We start from the raw sequence: 21,431 nt of genomic DNA, 5'->3' as shown, positions 1-21,431 counted from the left end.
TCAAAGCCATTAATTTTAAGCAGCCAATTCATGAGTTATATGGGTCTATAAGTGTGTTGCAACCAGTAGAAGGTATTTTCAAATTATGTCAAAAAAAAAAAAAAACTGCAAAAATGGAAGTACAAGGTGTACGGAGGCCAGACCACTGGTCATGCCCCGGGAGGTGGAGCACAGAGCCAAGCCCGCAGCTGCATAGACTGAGGCCAGGCCGTGGCCACATGTCTGTCCATGCTCGGTTATGCCCCGATTACCTGTTGGTGCACTCTCAAGGGCTGAAGACGGAGAGGGCATGAGTTTAAAAAGCTTTTGTGTGTTAATAAATGGCACTTCTCTTGCCTCCAGTGTCCTTTTTCTCAGAATGGCTTGAGGCAAAACCTTCCCATGGCCCTCTAATAATGCAAAATTTCAGAACTTACAAGTCCATCTAAGTAAACTGTACTTCTATATTTCTAGGTTTATTTTTTTTCTGAGATGTCTGAGGGTTTATCTATAATATGGCCCCTTTAATAATACATTACGATTCGAAAACCTTTGTTGTTTAAGAGGACAGATGTGCAACCCTGGCCTCTAAGAAAAATGAAAAAGATGGATGTGTGCAACAAAGAACAGACTGTTCAAGTACAGATAAATAACATTTTACAAGGTCAGTCAGATTGAGCAAAGATACTCTCATAAAATCTTCCCCAATGTGTCATTAGGCCTTTAGATTAAGCATAATGACATCCAGAGGGCATCTTGGTCATCTATATTAGAGGCATGTAATGATGTAAGGCAGGGAAAATGTGTGTGTAATTTTGGTCACTCACCTCTTTGCCGCTTCATTAGATGCTCAGCATGTGTGGAGTTATCTGAAGGGTCATCCTTCAGCCTCTTCTCTCTAACGCTGCTAGAAGATGAGTTATGTGATGTCATATCTCCACTGGAGAGGCTTGCTAACTGAGCATTGGCCTCTTGAACCTTCTTCTTCTCCTTCTTCAGCATGCTCACTAATATACCTGAAAGCTTGAGTTAAGGATGGTATTCCTTTAAACCTTGAACATGTTTATAGGGAGCAGATTTCACAATACTGAAATATTAAATTTAGTCTTCTGACAGATTCAGGTCTCCACATCAAAGAGAATGAACAAGAGAAAACCCTGTAAGGAGACCATTACGGGCAACATAATTTTAGCTTAAAAAGAAGCCATTTAATAATGATCTTTATAGGAAGTGCTTGTTTTATGGCTACTACATTCTTTTCTTATTTCACCATGTGGGACACTAAGACATATAGTTAAAAACGAATCTGGTCAGCAAAGACAAACTCATAACTCTTTGTCTGAAAGAAGATTTGGCCCAGAACTTTAAGATGAATGGCTAAATATTTTAGAGCAGCAAATTTCTTAAAAACTCTTTAGTGGAGACCAGATCCTGGATCAAGTGAGAATAAAGATTTGTCAAGCTATCTGACTGTACCAGATGAGTCTTTATTAAGCCAAGGAGTTTGGAAGACATTTCACTGCAACTTGCAAAAAATGTAGGGCAGAAGATGAGGTGTTAAAGGGTACATCTACAATTGTGGGGAACTGGAGTACTGTGGTTACATTCGAAGGCATCGCTTCTTAATCAGAAACAACAAAAGTCAATATTACCCAGATATGGAACAGAAATAAAGCAATATCCTCATCTCTTTTCAAGATTTTCAACGTTTGGAGGGCTCTTTTCTGTTTTTCTGATGTGAGCTGAAAGCTGAAAGCCACCATATTGGATCAAATTGGATTTTTCAGTGTGAAGGTGGTCATGTAGAACATGCTACAGGAAACAGTGTTCCCATCCATTCTCACCGAAGATAGCACTGAGCATTTAGGGTCTGGTTGAGACTGTAACAAACAACAAAAGTTTTTAATTTGTGTTGATTACTTCAATCCACGGTGCGTGTCTCTTCCTCCTCGGGGGTCGAGTTCCACGCACCACCGACTCTCTCTCTTTCCCCAAGCCGGGTTTGAGAACCAGAGAATGGGCGGCACGGTGGCGCAGCAGGTAGTGTCGCAGTCACACAGCTCCAGGGGCCTGGAGGTTGGGGGTTCGATTCCCGCTCCGGGTGACTGTCTGTGAGGAGTTGGTGTGTTCTCCCCATGTCCGCGTGGGTTTCCTCCGGGTGCTCCGGTTTCCTCCCACAGTCCAAAAACACACGTTGCAGGTGGATTGGTAACTCGAAAGTGTCCGTAGGTATGAGTGTGTGAGTGAATGTGTGTGTGTCTGTGTTGCCCTGTGAAGGACTGGCGTCCCCTCCAGGGTGTATTCCCGCCTTGCGCCCAATGATTCCAGGTAGGCTCTGGACCCCCCGCGACCCTAAATTGGATAAGCGGTTACAGATAATGGATGGATGGATGGATGATAACTTCAAGGGATATTGTGAATCTGACTGCAGCAATTGATTTCTGAGACAACTGTGAGCATCTTTGATATGCTATGTGACCACCTTCCCATTGGAAAAACCTGCCCTTGATACAAAATGGCAGCTTTCAGGATGGCAACCATATTCCAGACATAGCTTAAAAGATAGGCCCCCTCACCCATTACTTGCTGGAGTATTCTGATATCTCATTTTCCCTTTCTTTCTGAAATAAAATGGTGTCTCTTAGCTTTCTGAAGAACTCGGGCCAAAGGGAGAGAGCTGGTTAATATTGTTATGAAAAGACAATCTTATTATTCTTCTTTCGGCTGCTCCCTCCCATCAGGGGTCACACATTTGGATACACACCATTGATCTGGCACAATTTTTACGCCAGATGCCCTTCCTGACAAAACCCTATTGTAATGAAAAGACAATAAATGGAAGAAATCTAGAATACCCAGATCTGTTTCGGGAGATTTAATGTACATCTTGAGAAACAAAAGTCATGGAGAATATTCGGGCCATTGGACATCATCTGAACACCACATCTAACAAGAGAAATGTCTGAGCATTGTAATTTATTGGTTCTTTTTATCTGGTCTTGTGTTTTGTTTTTGACCTACACAACAGTGAATGATTCTCAAAAATTGTACCTCTTCATTTGCTTTCAGTGGGGAAAAAGACATTCTCAATTAAACCCACAAAGTAAAGTCAGTAAACTCATCTCCCCTGCATTGTGCTACTGAAGCCCAGATGGGTGAATTGCTTTGAGAATCCAGTACAGTATATCCTTCCTCAAGGGGATAGGGCAGTCTGAACTGAGGATTTAAGCCCTGCCAATACGTTTGGATTCTTCATGGAGACCAATGAATCTTTAGCTTACACCAGTGACATGCAAGTTATTATAGCTATGCTGAAAAATCCTCAAGACTTCTAAGGGGAACAAAGTTGTAAACAGAGCTCTATTCATTCCTTGAGTTATATGAGAACTTACTGCTGAAGGCTTCATGACATTTTTGACAAAAGCCTAAATTAGACCAGCATTTACTTTATTTGTTCTCTTTTTTTTGCTGTGCTGTCTTTGTGCAGGCCGTACAGGGGTTTTCTGATATCTTTATCATATGACTGGGACAATCCTCTGAATGTCCGAATATGTCAGACATTTTATTAATGGGGGAAACTCGGGATGTGGATGTATACAAATGCTAGCATGTCATTTTGAAGATGTGTTGTTCTCTAGAAACAAGAGATGAACTTCAGATTACCCCTCTGCATCCAATACACACAAATCTGAAAAGGCAATGCAATAACCGAGTGTTTACTTTGGACCGAATTTTGTACCAAGAGATGATCGAGCTGCCTTCTACATTTTCCAGCGTACATAGTCAGATGTAATGACACAAGACGACGTGGTTAAGATGTTAATTTACCTCAAACCACAAAAATCTGAAACCTCACCCTTAAACAAGCACAATTATGGCAAAATAGGTATAAGACCTTTCGACAATAAAGAGATGTAACGTTGGAATTTGATGTAACCCAATAATTTATGCATAAATCTTACCATGTTATATTTCATAATTTGGGGTTTAAATTCATGAAAATGTTTCCTATATTCCAGTCATTATTCCTACATGAACTGCAGACTTCTCAAGTCAATTTTGAGGATCTACAACAGAAAGCATGGTTTGGCCAGTTCACAGCAGCTGAAAGTCCTCTTTTTGTCACTTTATGCAAATCTTTTTCAATCCATAGCCATACTGAGATTAAATCAAATGCAGGCAAGGTTTATATTTCTTGCCTGTATTTGATGCATTTTCAGTACAGAGCATTAAACATCCATTACCGCAGAAACAGATGTAAAACGTATATAGTATTATTTACTCTGTGAACAAAGGATACTGATCTCATTGTCGCGCTGAGTTAGCATTTCCCTCAGTTTCTGTAACTCTCGTTGGATTTGGCTGTCTTGGTCTGGTGAAGAGAGAGCGATGGTGGTATCTACACCTCTCTGAACACATGACTTCTCCCGCACCTTCATCTGTAGACATCAGAACACCTTAGCCTTCTGCTATATTCCAGTTAGCACTGTCGTCACACATCATATATCACACATTCATCACTGCTCCACATGTCTGGTTTTGTCTGTGCTAGTGTAAATGTGAGTGAAATCATGTACAGGATCCACGTTTTGAAAATCTAAATCATCAAATGAGATTTCTTGTCTCCTCTCTCTCTATGAAAGATAAAAATACAGGTTATCCTTTTACTTTCAATTTCTACAAGTAAGTGGATTATCTTATATCTAAATTCAGAAATATAAACTGGTGCACATGTGAAATTAAATGTGCAAGGCAGGCAGTTGAGGTGCATTTGGGTAGCCGCCTATGTGAATATTAGTGTTCTTTTCAAACATGAACGTGTGGTCAGTGACACTGTTGAGCCCAGCAATTGCTGGGAGGACAGCTGTAACTCATTGGTTTTAAGAATGGAAGGCTTTGTGCTGGAGGTGTTAGTGTAATTTTATGTTAAATATAAAAGAAGCATGATGTTCTACATTAAAGGAGTTTTTAATACAAATGAAATGGCAGTTTATATGGTGGGATTAATTATTCAGAATACATAAGAGTGCAACATGAAAATATCCAAAGAGAAGGACAATGAAACAGAGATGGAACCGACCAGGCCCAGATCGCCCACAGCTTGATACACGTTCCACAGTGTACAGAAGTCTAATCTTTCATAAACTGCAAGGTCGGTAAAAGCGCATTTAGATAATAACTAGGCTTGGCTGTGACAGAGGATATATAAACTTAGATAATCTTGACTTAGACAAGCTGTTTTTAGTATTTTGTTAAAAATGGAAAGTGCTTGGACGAAATATGCCTTGTCCTTGGTCAGCAGTGAAAGCAGACGCGTCTAATTTAGCCTGCGGAAAGGACGCAGTGTGGTTGGGCACACTCAGACTACAGCCAAATGTAGGGTTAATTAAAGTTTCAGTGGGTGTGCAAACATGCAGCTTACAGCCAGGAGCATACATATGAATGTGTATTGCTGACGTATTTATTGTTTTTACTTTGGTTTTCATATACTCTTATAAAGTTTGTTTGTATGATATAATGTTTGAGGCCTCACGCCATTTCAGGAGTATTTTACAAGCTTCACATTTTAAATCCCAATTCTGACTGCAGTATGTAATAAGATGAATGGGTGATATCCAAATGTTTCGAATAAAGTAATACAGCTTTTGAAAAAATTACCAACACTAAAACTGATAGAGAGTGAACATGTCTTACTGAGATATAAACCTACACAAGTTTTTTTAAAGGTTACAACATGCATGTATTAGCATAGTTTCCCATGTGCCTTCTATAGAGGGCGCTAAAAGCTGGGCTCCACGTAAAAATAAGGATACTCTCCTGGAATAGTGAGACTGAAAACAAGGATACCCTACTGTGTAGTGGATTCAAAACAATAATGTCAATTACAATGAACAATAACTGAGTCAGCTCAAGACCTGGAGGTTGTGGATTCGAGTCCCGCTCTGGGTGAATTTCTGTGAGGAGTTTGGTGTGTTCCCTTTGTGTTGGCATGGGTTTCCTTCCACGATCCAAAAACACACGTTGATAGGTGGATTGGCAACTCAAAAGTGTCCATAGGTGTGAATGTATATATATATATATATGTGTGTGTGTGTGTTGCCCTGTGAAGGACTGGTGCCCTTCCAGGGAGTATTCCTAGCTTGCGACCAATGATTCTGGGTAGGCTCCAGACCCTCCTTAACTGGATAAGCGAAAATAAATGAACGTAGCCTACTTTTAATTTGGTTACTGAAACTAATCAGTAGGGGTTCTAAGAGCAAAGTGTTGACATAATTAAGTACATTAGCTGTTACTCAGTTATTTACATGTTCATTGCATTTACATTCTGCGTCTGTAGGATCAAGACATTTTGGGCCTATTTGATTTAGGTAGTTGTCTATAGATCAGTCTTAACCATCATCTCAGGGGGGAACACAAGCTTGGTTCTAAAACACATACAGATGCATAGTTCTCCCGAAGCCGTGGTGGCCACAGTGTTTTTGTGATCCCACAACACATATAATTATCCAGTGCGATCTACAACAGCTAAGTGTTTAAAAAGCTCACCAAATGTGTATATGTGAAGCAGAGATAAAAAGCACAGTTTATATGTGAGTAGTGTGAGTAGGAGTGAAGCTGTAGAGTGTTTTGGCTACTGGAAGAGGAGCAGCAGCTCTATCTTCTCAGGCAAAAAATGAGAAGCAGCCTGAAGGTGCAGCCAGGGGCTAAGTGGAAACATGAAGACAAAGTAGAGAGAGCGAGAGAGAGAGAACGTGCATGAGTGAGAGCGAGAAAAGACAAGATGCAAAACCGAGAAAAGATAAAACCTCCCCTTGCCAAGATATCATAAAAAATGCCAGATTTCAATGCAGATATCAGTGAAGTACACATATCTTGGCCACAGAAGAACTGGAACACTAACCACAAGCATAGTAGAAGCCAAATTATTCATCCTTGTGAAACTAGCTTGAATAACTTGCTGACCAAATTTGTCCATTTGTGAGTCCAGGCATTGTTAAACTTTAGTGAATAACATTTCATTCCTATTTTCTAATTAGTTTGGTAAACAATCTACAAGTCCTAGAATGTGAGTAATGTTGCTGCGGTCAGCGGTTCAGTGAAGTCCAGTTTTTCTGATTCTAGGGGGCATTTGACTGGACAATAAGTATTTTTTAATCAGAATTGATGCTATTCAGCTGTAAGATCCTCCAAATAGGCCAAACTGCACAGTACAGTCATTGTGGTTCATGTGTCATAGACAACGCCATCAGAAGAGGGAGCTGTGTGTCAGTCGCTGGTCAGTGGATGTACAGGGCCTGACTCACATCAGCAAGGGCACATGTTCTAAAACACTGGACCACATTTGATTGGAGCGTTTGATTAAAAACGAGATGTTGTTCACATTGACCGGTTTCTGTTTCTATTGATCAGTTACAATTTAGGTCACAACATAGCATCAGAGAACTATTAATAGAAACAGTGCCACATGAACAATATCTTGGGTTTAATAAATGGCTCCAATCAAATGTGAGCATTTTAGTAAATATTTCATTTGGATTCAGCCTTTCAGTGAAATTACCCTAATATTAAAAACACAATTAACCTTTAAATGTAAAATGGTAAGGTGGTACAACTGTTTAAACATTGGCCCTAACAGTATCTGGCTTTGCTCTTTCTGAGCGGTTAAGATGGCACTCCCTCTCCCATCATCACTCAGCATAGTCCTAGCCAACACACATCTGTGCACTGAAGTAAGAATTAGCATTCTCCTCCAAGTGTTTTGAGCTGTCGAGAAATGTTGTGTTAGTGGCTACATGAAAAGATCTGGTGATGCATAGAGATGCAGTTTAAGAAGTTGAACCTTTAGCATAGAAAAGCAGCGGTGGACTTTTCTCATGTCTGGTCCTAGGTCCAGTGTTCCATCAGGGTCAGGGTCATCCAGAAACACCTTTACCTTCTCCTCCAGCCTGTAGCATGCATGGACACAAACACGTAAAAAGATAAGGCCACAAGATTAAAGCCACAGAGAGAGAGAAAGTGAATAAAATAAATGTACCTTGTTACAAAGGCACCTGTCAAGGGGTGAGATATATTAGGCGGTAATTGAATTGTCAGTTCTTGACATGGATGTTTTGAAAGCAGTAAAAATGGGCAAGTGCATGTGTCTGTGCAACCATGAGAAGAGCCAAAATGGCAGGTATTGTGAAGTTCTTAGCACCTACCCACAGTGGTCCTGATCTTTTAGAAGAGCTACTGTAGCACTATTCATTCATTCATGGTCTGCAAGCGCTTATCCAGTTCAGGGTCGCAGTGGTTCTGGGTGCAAGGCGGGAACACACCCTGGAGGGGGTGCCAGACCTTCGCAGGGCAACACACACTCACACATTCATTCACACACACACCTATGGACACGTTTTGAGTCACCAATCCACCTACCAACATGTGTTTTTGGAGTGTGGGAAGAAACTGGAGCACCTGGAGGAAACCCACGTGGACACAGGGAGAACACACCAAACTCCTCATAGAAAGAAAGTTATAACACATAGTGTACGACAGCTTGTACTGTATTAGCTATGTGGGATAGGAACCTCTCTGGGACCACTTTCGAAATGCTCTGATCAAGACATTATGACATGACAAACTGGCTTCCAACAGCAACTTCAAGACCTGACTGTTGACTTGCTGTCTAATATATCCGACGCCATAACATACAGGTGACACTGTAAAGAGATAAACAATGTTATTCACTCAAAACCTAAATGGCTGTAATGTTGCCGCTGATAAGTATTTACAAACTCAAACATTGGCATAAATATGCCATGTTATTTTCATACATTGTACTTTCAAATAAACAGAAGTATTGTTTTGGTCAATGGTTTATATCCACTCCATTGCTTCCTTGTACCATCGTACATAAGTTTAACACATAATCCAAACTTCTGTCGTGCAGTGAGGTCTAAAACAGATTTAAACATGTAGAATATAAGACGGCACCCACTTTTTTACCATCCTTTGAGGCAGGCCCTTAATCAGCCAAGAGTCTGAAGCTATACAATTGTTTAAATTACACGAAGAGTAAAAGGAAAACTATTTACTTTAGCATGTTTGAGGGTTCCACTGAGCTGACCTGTTGATAAACTATCACAAGAAGGCCCTCCAAACATTAGCTGTCTGTGGCCTGGACAGGGCCAGTGCAACTGAAGATGAGGGTGAGAGGACAGAGACAGACAACCACATACACACCATCGTCTGGCGCTTCAGCTTTCCACTATGGTATCACTCGTGTCAATGTGAACAGAGTTTACACAAATGAAGACTTTAAACAAAGGCTGCGCTTGGATTCCAGAATCCCTGGAAGTCATCAGGTTCATTCAGTTGGATTCCGAATCCTATTCATCTTTAAATGGAGCGTTTCAAGCAACTGTGGCTAAATTTTGTGTCGTAGCTCTCTCACTTTCTCTAACTGTGTTTACATTATATTCTAAATATTCAGATGGTGCGCAGAGAAGGGCTATAACAGGTAAAAAATATAGCTGAGGCAAGATCAATTTTCTCCAACACGGCTGTTTCTTTGGCAGGCGGACAGAGTCACCTCATAAACAAGAGAACATCCATCATAAACATCATCAAATGTGTCCACTGTTGGCACAACACGAATGGACAGGAGGCAGGGCTGGCTGCAGGGTTCTGGAGAAGACTGCTGGGATGAGGAAGATGGGAGCTATCATCAGCAGGGACAGGAGGAAACAATAAAACAGAGATAGAGCTACAGGTAAAGATATCAGAGAGTGAGAAAAGAGGTGAGGCAAGCATTTCTGAAGCCCACGTTTCCTGACGCTGCCAGCACGTTTACCAGTCCAAGCAGTGGGAAGAATGTGATGGGGAATCAAGACCTTAGAGGACACATCCCTAGCCAATGTAAGCAAACAGTATCAGATGTGTCTTATATTTCATCTGACTAATAAAACTAAAAAGCTTCTTTTTCATCAAAAAGAATAACAAAATAAAGACATCAAAAGGAAATAATTACATTTTTCCATAAACTGTACAAAGATGATTTCATCACTTCATCTTAAAATTTCACTGTTCATTTATGAAGTTGTTTAAACATGTTTAACAGCAACAACAACGGCGGCACGGTGGTGCAGCAGGTAGTGTCGCAGTCACACAGCTCCAGGGACCTGGAGGTTGTGGGTTCGATTCCTGCTCCGGGTGACTGTCTGTGAGGAGTTGGTGTGTTCTCCCTGTGTCTGCGTGGGTTCCCTCCGGGTGACTGTCTGTGAGGAGCTTGGTGTGTTCTCCCCGAGTCCACGTGGGTTTCCTCCGGGTGCTCCGGTTTCTTCCTACAGTCCAAAAACACACGTTGGTAGGTGGATTGGTGACTCAAAAGTGTCCGTGTGCCTGTGAAGGACTGGCGCCCCCTCCAGGGTGTATTCCCGCCTTGTGCCCAATGATTCCAGGTAGGCTCTGGACCCACCGCGACCCTGAATTTGATAAGTGGTTACAGATGCTGATGTTTCAATGCTGCTTTTATTCTTTTTTGGAAACTTCATATTCAACTTATTTTAAAAGGGGACAGAATATGAAAATACAACACCTCTACAGTGTATTTGCACATTAATTTAGGGCCCAGTCTACGAACTGTGAAACAAGACCACCCAGATAACGATAAAGGAGAACCTGGAAAACCACACAAGAAAAAGACTATATCACTGGCACATGGAGAAAACAGAAGCTCAGACTCATTTAAAGGAACAGATGCTAATACCATTCGTTTGGAACATGTCTGTTCAGACAGGGTAAGGAAAGTATCGTGTTGTTTGATCCTTGTAGTATTTTGACCAACGTCGCATATGTTTTAATAAGACCCCAGTGGAAAAAGGGAATATGTAACCATTCAAATATTTTTCCGCACCTCAGTGGGAGATTGTATTTTTTGCAACTCAAGTAACCCATGAAACATTCAAAGACGCCAATATCTAGCCACTGAGACGACCATGCTATCATTCTGAGGACATCAGACTGTGAAATGGTAAACAGAAACAGCTAAGGACCGAGGCTTCATTTTCTAAATTTGATTTTGTAATATCTGATGGGCTAAAAGGTGGGATTAAGATTTTGATGGGCAATGAATTAACACAAACTCTATCTGACACTCACACCAATTCTTAACCTGTCCACTTTCTAGTGCATGTTTACACAGGGCCTGTTTAGTAGTAGTTGACAGAGGCCACAGTTAAAACACATAAATACAGTATTATTACAGTGATCCGACGATAGCCGCCCACAAGCAACAACATGGAACTCTCAAAGTGCCTTTATCTTTATCTTCAATTAGGTCTAAGCAATAAACAAGCAGGAAGGTGAGCTAGGCCAACTCAGCGTAGCTCCAGTCCCCACTGACCTGAAGACTGCATCCAAGCACACTGCTGCTCAGACCATTATACACAACTTCTCGGGCTTTACGCACAGACCGCTGCCCGCAAGAACCTGCTGACCCGCTGAATGGACTTGTGTCATATTAGGGTTCCTACGCTGATTTAATCCCCACATTAAAAGTAGGTTACAGTGCCTGGGTGATTAAGAAAGCACCCTTTTGATCTGTGAGAGCGTACGTTAGGTAATAACATATCAGTCTTTCCACTGCTAAAAAGACACATCCTGTAGGACAAGTATTTTGATAGAATGAGTCATTCATATGTAGTCATTTATATGCAGAGAGGAAAGACACTAACTACGTCCCAGTTGCCCACTTATACTATTCTAACTACTGTTTCAGTATGTAGTGTGTAGTATAGTAAAATGTGTCCAAGTTGACTATAGTAAAATAAAACCCACAGTGCATACTCACTCTCTGTCCCAAAGAGTACCCTACTCCCTACAGTGTGCACTTCACAGATAATAAAATGAATTTTATGACATATAACACACTAATGGTTAGAAAAATAAATGTGAAGCTTATATCAAATATAAATGGTTTAATTATTTATCATACAAAGCAGTATTTTAGTACAGAATCTGTTATTGAATGACCTATACTGTGCAGTACATAGTGTGGAGGAAGGTATTCAAGTTATTCGACATGCACAACAGTTCATCATGTCCTGTTAGTACGGTTGAAGGTGTAGTACATTAATATTTTGTGTACTCACCTGTCAAATTCACACTTTTGAGGTTAGTACATAGTACATACTATAAAGTATTAGTGTGTAGTACTCATTGGGACACATTAAATCATACTATAAAAGGTGGACATGAAACATTCATTATCTGTAACCGCTTATCCAATTCAGGGTTGCGGTGGGTCCAGAGCCTACCTGGAATCATTGGGCACAAGGCAGGAATACACCCTGGAGGGGGCGCCAGTCCTTCACAGGGCAACACACTCACACACACAAATTCACACTCATGGACACTTGAGTCACCAATCCACCTGCAACGTGTGTTTTTGGACTGTGGGAGGAAACCGGAGCACCCGGAGGAAACCCACGCGGACACAGGGAGAACACACCACACTCCTCACAGACAGTCACCCGGAGCGGGAATCGAACCCACAGCCTCCAGGTCCCTGGAGCTGTGTGACTGCGACGCTACCTGCTGCGCCGCCGTGCCGCCTGGACATGAAACAGTCAGATTTTTAAATTGTATTATTTTTTTTATCCTACATTGTCTAGCTCTATTTTTGTCTACACACATTTGGCCCTAGGGAAAAAAAAACTGTGTAACGTATGCTCCATTTTTCCCCAGTGATCCAGCAGTGATCCAACAGTGTGCACAAAGCCACATGTGTTTGAGTTAAGATAAAGTCTATAAATGAACATCTGGCTGATTGTGTGAAATACGAATGATGACACGTACCTCTGGATCTCCTCTGGAGTTAGTTCATCATTCCTCTGTTCCCCAGTCACCATGGCCAGCTCCTCCTTCAAGCACTGGACTTCCTTCTTCAGACGAGCAATCAACTGTAGGACAAGCAGCAGGAAGTCAACGGTAAAGACAGCGAAGAAAGAAAAGATGGTGTGGTTCTTGCATTAGCTTTAGCGAGGTTGTGGCTCTAGAGCATATATATTTAGCTTTCCCTTTGTGACCCACAGGACTTCTAGGAGTCCGATTCTATCCAAAGGTTTTAGTATCTTTAGGAATTGGGGACTGGCTTTGTTAAGGGTGACCAAGATCAGAAGCTAGTCAGCACAACTCACAGTAACTCACCACCATCACCATCACCGTCAGTGTCACTGTGATCCACAGCAATCTACAACCCAAATCATACCTTCTCTGCAGAGCAACAGATGGGCTGTAGTCTGGAATTGAACTACAAAGTGCTCCTGTATGGTCAGTGTAGATGAGAGTACGGACAATGAGTGGAGTTACAAGTTGGTGCTCATAATTTTATATAAACACACACACACATACACTTATATTAAAAGGCCTGAAGATTCTTCCCATTTCTGGTTATGTGATTTCTAAAGAGGAAACTGGTCACCCTTCAGTTCTCCATTAACATCAATCTCACAGTTTTCTCTGAAAATATTCTGACCAAGAAAAACTCAGGGTCTCTAAGGGACTCTAAGACGCTGATAACCAACCAGTTCAACACTTTATTCTCAGGAGACAAGCTCAGTTCCCAGACAACCCACTGAGACTTAATACAAACAGCTCACTACACCACTGTGAATGTGTCACCATCAGTATTCAGACATCGAGCATTGAGCCAAGGGTCATTTTGGGTATGAGTTCCACTTCACCTTATGCACTGGCTGAAAAGTTAGCGTTACTGGACCATCAAGCTAAATCAGTGAAAACCTAAGCACTGGGATTTCTCATTCAGGGTCATAGGTCATCTACCCAGGCATCTGACTGGTCTTTGATCATTAACAGCCACAGCTACAGCCAAAGACTCAGCTGCTCTTTGCATTCTGAACTTGACACTTTGTGTGTGTTTAAGAGGTTAAATTGGGATAAGCCCCTGCCGGAGGGAGAGATAGGAGGCATTACTATAAATGGAAAAGTGAACCAGCATCAGTGTTGTTGAACTGGGTGGGGGGAGGTGCTTGCATATTTTCTTTTCTTTACATTTTTTGGCGGGATGTCCTTAAATGCACTTATTTCTGAACTGGGCTGCCTCCCTTCCCCTAAGCTTCTCTGTCTGATGAATCTGCCCACAATGACCACCAGTCAGACGGACAATAACACAGACAGCTGTCTTCTAAAATGGTGTGGAGAAATGCCTGTGAGAGCAACAACTACGTGCTAGCATCCAGGCAGCTTCTGACAAAGAGTTGATACAGTTTAAAGGTCACAAGCTGTCCATAAAGAAATGTTCCCAGGGACATATGTGAGAGTGAAGGACAGTGTGGGGTAAAACGTAACAGCATTTATGTCACTTTCAAGTCTTTATTTTCAATCAAGACATGCTGTTGGCATCTTCTTGCATTCCTGTATGAAAGTCATCTCGGAATTCTGACAGCCTTTTAGCCCATATTTCAAGATTCAATCAGTTTTTGCATAATGAAAAAAACTCATTACACATTACTGAATTATACAGAATTGTAAGTCACAGAATTCAGCCCTTTATCATGTCATTCAGATTCTTGGTGGCTGTAACATATCCCTATTACAAAGAGAATAAATGGATGCAGTATAACTAAGCCTCTCCAAGTAAACTCTATTATTATTTTTTTGCACAGATTAATCAAAAATGTCCTGTAGATGTTTTATCTATAAAATCTATTTTGTTTTGTATTTTTATGCTGCCGATATCTGATGTTTTAAAAAGATTTTTTTATGATATTTAAACTGAGGTATATTTTTTTTTGTATTTTGGACGAAAAATTATTTAAATCAAACATAAAACCGCATTGAATTTACTGGTTGCATCAACATTTCTAGACTTTTCAGCTAGCTCCAAAATCTTTCAAAATTCACCATAAATATTTGCTAACAGACTGTATTTATCAACAACAAAGCTTACATACATATTTATTACATTCTCTCCAACTGAAGATAAATAACACAGTAATATTCATTCATTGTCTGTAACCCAGGGTCCAGAGCCTACCTGGAATCATTGGGCGCAAGGCGGGAATACACCCTGGAGGGGGCGCCAGTCCTTCACAGGGCAACAGAAACACACTCACACATTCACACCTACGGACACTTGTGAGTCGCCAATCCACCTACCAATGTGGACTGTGGGAGGAAACTGGAGCACCCGGAGGAAACCCACGCAGACACAGGGAGAACACACCACACTCCTCACAGACAGTCACCCGGAGGAAACCCACGCAGACACAGAGAGAACACACCACACTCCTCACAGAGTCACCCGGAGGAAACCCATGCAGACACAAAGAGAACACACCACACTCCTCACAGACAGTCACCCGGAGGAAACCCACGCAGACACAGAGAGAACACACCACACTCCTCACAGAGTCACCCGGTGGAAACCCATGCAGACACAAAGAGAACACACCACACTCCTCACAGAGTCACCCAGAGGAAACCCACGCAGACACAGGGAGAACACACCACACTCCTCACAGACAGTCACCCGGAGTAGGAATTGAACCCACAACCTCCAGACGCCTGGAACTGTGTGACTGCGACACTACCTACTGCGCCACTGTGCCACACACACAGTAAAGTACAAACAAGATGTTAAAATTCTTGTCATTACTTAAAATGAATATCACAGTGCAAAACTGTGGAAATGAGCATCATGAAATGAATGCAATAGTATTGTTTACAAACCATCAGTAACAGTCACAAACCCACACCAGGGTTCTTCCTATAGGTTTATGAACAATGTTTCATTCTTTTAAATTTTGTTCCAAATATATTGCATAATTATTGAATAATGAATTCTGTACTATATTAATCAAATTGTGGGCTAATTCATTCATTATCTGTAAGTACTTATCCAGTTCAGGGTCACGGTGGGTCCAGAGCCTACCTGGAATCATTGGGTGCAAGGCAGGAATACACCCTGGAGGGGGCGCCAGTCCTTCACAGGGCAACACAGACATTCACGGACACTTTTGAGTTGCCAATACACCTACCAACGTGTATTTTTGGACTGTGGGAGGAAACCGGAGCACCCGGAGGAAACCCAAGCGGACACGGGGAGAACACACCAACTCCTCACAGACAGTCACCCGGAGCGGGAATCGAACCCACAACCTCCAGGTCCCTGGAGCTGTGTGACTGCGACACTAACCTGCTGTGCCACCGTGCCGTTCTGTGGGCTAATTATACACTGTTAAAACCCTAGCACAAAACCGAGCAATTTAATGGATGTCATTCAAATTTATATTTGCTTGTCAACACAACTGCAAAAATAATCCCAATTATTCAGTTGGTTTTGGGAGAAAAATGTTTTCTTGGCATCCAAATTCTGCTAACACAGCTGCGTGCTGCTGAGTGGCTTTAAGGGCAGCAATACCATTACCATGCCTTTTTATGGTGACATCTCTGTGTGTTTTGGTGTTTGGCTCAGTCTGAACCCAAAAGCTACTTCTCACCCATTCAGCATCTAGCACGCCCTGAGGCTGATGCAACGTGAACAGCTGGGTCCAGCAGGCTAGGCCCACGGTCACCATTTTTTATTCTGGACTGTGAAACCACACAGGAACCACAGGCCCAGCATCAGTTCCAAGTGTCTGAGAATAAACCGGCAGCCCATAGGGAGGCGCTGCATATGACCAATGACATCAATATCTGCACATTTCCAAAAAGACTGCGGTAGATTCTGATTCCACGTTCCTCTGTTACTGAAACTCAAAACGGCCTTAAACACGCTCAAGGCCTTCATGATTTATGTCTTCGTTCAGTTTTACTTCTATTATAGGTTTAAAGATAGCTGAGCTCATGTTTAAAACTGGGTCTGAAGGAGTAGGTAAATAGCACTAGATGCAGAATGGATAGTATGTTTGCATGCGAGTCTACTGCCTGGAATATTATGATAGAGACACTAAGAAAATTATATATAGTTCATAACTGATTTCCACAAATCAATTTTCTCTCATAACTGGATAACGGCAGCCAAAAAAGACAGCTGCCCACCAAGAATGTCCATGCGCTCTTCTTCCATAATTTATTAGCCACATTTGAAGCAGCAAACTTTGGACAGGCCAATATGTATTGGCTGATCAACAACATTTGTGACAGCTGCTCAGTAAATCTGTCAGTGTATTCCTCTTCCACTGGACCATGAACTGCTTTGTGCCCATGTCCATTATAAGCTTCCATTTCTTGTTACATTAGCCTCACAGCAAACTGAAGATGCCAAATTCAACCATTAGGCATGTATTAGTGGATTGACTACATTGTGGTTAATGTGAAAGTTGTGTATATATTTCATTGGTGAACTATTCCTAAGGTAGACAGGTGACTGAGATAACATGCTTAGCAAAATACCCCCTTGTCTGTGGCTGCCAAGTCAAGTCTAAGGTATGCGTTAATGTAATCGTTCCAACACTTCAGGGCTTTAAAGACTGTGATCTCCCTCCAGAAACTAACAAGAAAAGGATCAGTAGGTGCTTAAAAGACACTGGTCCATGTTTTTACTCCTCTAGAAAGTGTAGATTCATATCAAGGGATAGTTAATGGCAGCAGACCGTGTAAAAGGGCATCTGCTCAAATGTTTTGAAACGGCATGAGGTGATGATCTACAATCCGTACAATATTATACAAACCACACTAACTGAGAGAAAGCAGGTTTGTCATTAGAATAGACATTCAGCACATTCTTAAGGGGGTCTGGTCTGGAAAGACAGTGGGGAATTATTCCTAAATAACATGGGGTCATTTCATGTGCCTTAGCAAACTGCACAACCTTTTTAAGGGGGTTCCACTGTTGTCTACAGATATGCGTTGGGCTTCATGTCTCCCTGTTACTAAGCAACAATAGCAAGACTCTCAATCAGTTGTTTCAACTATTCTAGCTACTGTATCATTTAAATATGCACAGGCAGAAACTTTAACGACCACATATTTACTGCAATTAACATGCAAATGTGGTACTTGAATACCACGTTTCAAAAATATCCATGTTATACACAGAAAAGGAAAATGTAAGATAATTTAGCACTGGTATAGTAATATACCGTCATATTACCCAGGACAGACTTTAATGTAAGTTACTCTGTTGGAAAAGGGGTGTGTGTGGGGGGGGATTTCAGTCAAACAGTAGCTGGAGGACATAAGCCATACCTCCACCTCTGCCATGCAGACACTAGCTCAATTAACAGGCAACCGCAGACTCTCTTAAAAATACCTCTCCAGAGTTTAGAATTGGGCAGCCAGGTCCTAAACGCCAAACCAAGAGGAAAGAAGCCCACAGAGCAAGAGGAAGTGGGTGGCTCACAAAGAAGCTGATTAACAGGGTAAAGGTGTATGGTGTTTTATTTGCTTTATTATTTAAAAATATATGTCACACAATGATTTAAATCTCTGATTTATAATTACTCAGTATTTGTAAAGAGTAGCGTATTTGTATTTCATTCATTGTCTGTAACAGCTTATTCAATTGAGGGTTGTGGTGGGTCCGGAGCCTCCCCGGAATCACTGAGCACAAAGCGTACACACACTCACACCTATGGACACTTTTGAGTCGCCAACCCACCTACCAACATGTGTTTTTGGACTGTGGAAGGAAACCCACGTGGACAAGAGGAGAACACACCAAACTCTTCTCAGATACCAAAAGCAGGGCTCGAACCCACAACCCCAGGACTCTGGAGGTGTGCGACTGCCACACTACCTGTTGCACCACCGTGCCGCCCTGCACTGTATTTGTAAATTGCACTTATTTTTTGTGGATCTTGTGATATAGATTCAGATTATGAAATTAATGTAATCTTTTAAAGTCGTGGTTGCTTAGAAAGTCCTTCATCTGCTTTCTGGACTGCTCAAGCCTTTTAGTCCTATGGTGAATATAGGGCATGGTGATTGGGACTCAATTTTCCGTCCTAAACTTCTCAAGAGGAGAAGATTCATTTGCTTCTCTATAATGAAAAAAAATCAGGAGCGTTTCTTCACTGTACCATGTTTATCTCCACTTTCAATGCAGTCATCACTTAAAGCCAGAAGTCTGTATCAGGAGATGATGTTTGAGAGTCAGGAGCTGGGGAAGTTTGCTCTAACCCTGAATGAAACTAGGGTTCACAGATCAGCTGGGCTAATTTGGGAAGCTGCGTTAGTGCAATTACTTGAGCCAAGTACATTTAAAGTAATCACTACGCACTTTGTAAACATCTAATTGCCTGAAGACTATATTCTCTCTTTTAACAGTTGTCTGCCATTCAAACCAGTTTCAGGCAATGATGACACACACCAGTCTTCACCAATAAGTAGATGTGTCTAAGCACATCCAGCAGGAGAAAAAAATATTTGCTAGTGAGCGATGAGGCATAACAAAATCAGAGCATGTAAACTCTCAGAGTGGAATGTAAACATGATGCGAGAAATCAAAAACCGCTCAAAGCCTTTTTTTCCATATTTATGTGTGAAGACATGCAGCTGGTCGGACCGATGACATGGTGGAATGTGGACAATGTAAGCACAGGTGTGAGGGCAGAGACTTCTGGACATTCAAACATACCACCAGCAAAGGTTTCTCTATCTATTTGTCAACATCTACATTTTCACATTTTAAGCTATTTGGATTTTACAGAAGAATACGTTCCAAATCATAAGCTCAGATGTGTGTAAAGTGTAGATATCTAATCACATGGTGTGCTGATTTTCTTACAGTGAATATAAGTACACATCTTCTACAGAGAGCATACTTTTTTACATTTCATGGCACAATAACAGTAAGTTTACTAACTTTAACATACAGTAAAAAATTCAACATAAAATGTGACTTATTATGCCTTAAAATACACAAATTGAACAAATTGTAGAGCTGGACGATATGGCCAAAATCTATATCACGATATATATTATTACATTTCAGTCGATATGATATAATTCTCATATCCATAAAAACAACATAAAAGCCACAGAAAAACTCATTCATTATCTGTAACCCTTATCCAGTTCAGGGTCGCGGTGGGTCCAGAGCCTACCTGGAATCATTGGGCGCAAGGCGAAATACACCCTGGAGGGGGCGCCAGTCCTTCACAGGGCAACACATACTCACTCACACCTACGGACAATTTTTTTTGAGTCGCCAATCCACCTACAAATGTGTGTTTTTGGACTGTGGGAGGAAACCGGAGCACCCGGAGGAAACCCACGCGGACACAGGAAGAACACACCAAACTCCTCACAGACAGTCACCCGGAGGAAACCCACGCAGACACAGGGAGAACACACCAAACTCCTCACAGAGTCACAGGTCCCTGGAGCTGTGTGACTGCGACACTACCTGCTGCACCACCGTGCCGCCCCTGACAGAAAAACTGCCAAGGAAATACAGGAAACATAACATAGCCTTCAAACATAAACGTCTTGGCTTTGTCAATACCCATATTTTTAATTTAACTTTAAAACTGAGTGCAGTGAACTGGGTAACACCCTGTAATGAATGTCAGTCAGTGACAGAAGTAAACGGCATTTACAATCCTGTAAATAATGTATACTGAAATATTGAAAATGTATTTAAAATCATATCATTGTTATTGAAATGTTTTATATTGTAACATATATTGATATTGAATTATTGTCCAGCCCTAGTTCCATGTAAAGTATTTGTTAACTTATTTTAAGTGATGTAATGATTAAAACATCATTTGAAACAGGTGAATATCTATGTAGACTCACAAGTGCTGGGTCCAGCTCTTCATTCAGCACAGCCTCATTCTTAATCATGGCCACTCTCTGAGCAAAGCGGCAGGTAGAGATAGACTCCTAAGACATATACAATATACAGAGATTGATGCACAAGCCCACATTACACTGCATTATTATGGATAAGGTTTCATAAAACTAACATAAAACAGTATTAGCATTTATGAAGGCTGTTCCAAAAAAAGATTCTTAATCAATTTCACCCCAGAAGGTTTTAAAAACTGATGCTTTTGAAATAAGCCGTTATAGATGTCCATGGAAAGTAAATATCTTATAGTAAAGTGCTTCCCAAGACATCAGACAACAGTAAAGTGTTAAAAGGGACAAAGCTTTACATCAATGTTCCTCTTCTCCACAGACAGAGTAGCAATCATAGTGGTCATGCAGTTGCCCCCCAGGCTGTCCCTGAGCACAGAGGTCATCATGGAGTTGCGGTATGGAATATGAGAGCGGTTCTTCTCTGACAGAGCTGTGATGACCTGATATAACACAGAATACTTATAAAGATACAAGTAACAACCATGATCTCAGGACATCACCACATATTATTATTATTATTATTGTTATTCAACTAATAAAACATTTATTTTTACATTAAACTGAGCAAATAAGCAACAATATGTGCATTTAAAATGCAGCTGTAAGGTTCCTGAGTGGCACAGAAGTGTAAGTGTTGG

The 21,431-nt window shown here is 41.3% G+C and overlaps 1 protein-coding gene across 5 annotated transcripts in view; it reads right to left on the bottom strand.

Moving 5' to 3' along the window:
* The window catches only part of kif6 (kinesin family member 6), a 94,017-nt gene that overhangs the window by 51,742 nt on the left and 20,844 nt on the right, over positions 1-21,431 (bottom strand). For all 5 annotated transcript variants that reach the window (XR_010803706.1, XM_066675343.1, XM_066675350.1 and 2 more), the window contains exons 8-13: positions 21,090-21,233; positions 20,728-20,814; positions 12,817-12,920; positions 7,820-7,925; positions 4,280-4,418; positions 807-995 (exon numbers count right to left, since the gene is read on the bottom strand). Coding sequence is in view for 4 of the 5 variants with exons in the window: in XM_066675343.1 (XP_066531440.1) it covers positions 807-995; positions 4,280-4,418; positions 7,820-7,925; positions 12,817-12,920; positions 20,728-20,814; positions 21,090-21,233 (769 nt within the window). In the remaining variant the exon portion in view is untranslated. The remainder of the gene's footprint in view (positions 1-806; positions 996-4,279; positions 4,419-7,819; positions 7,926-12,816; positions 12,921-20,727; positions 20,815-21,089; positions 21,234-21,431) is intronic.

Source organism: Hoplias malabaricus, chromosome 1, assembly GCF_029633855.1.
Source record: "Hoplias malabaricus isolate fHopMal1 chromosome 1, fHopMal1.hap1, whole genome shotgun sequence".
NCBI classification, from domain to species: domain Eukaryota; kingdom Metazoa; phylum Chordata; class Actinopteri; order Characiformes; family Erythrinidae; genus Hoplias; species Hoplias malabaricus.
This window is presented reverse-complemented; position numbering and strand designations above follow the sequence as displayed.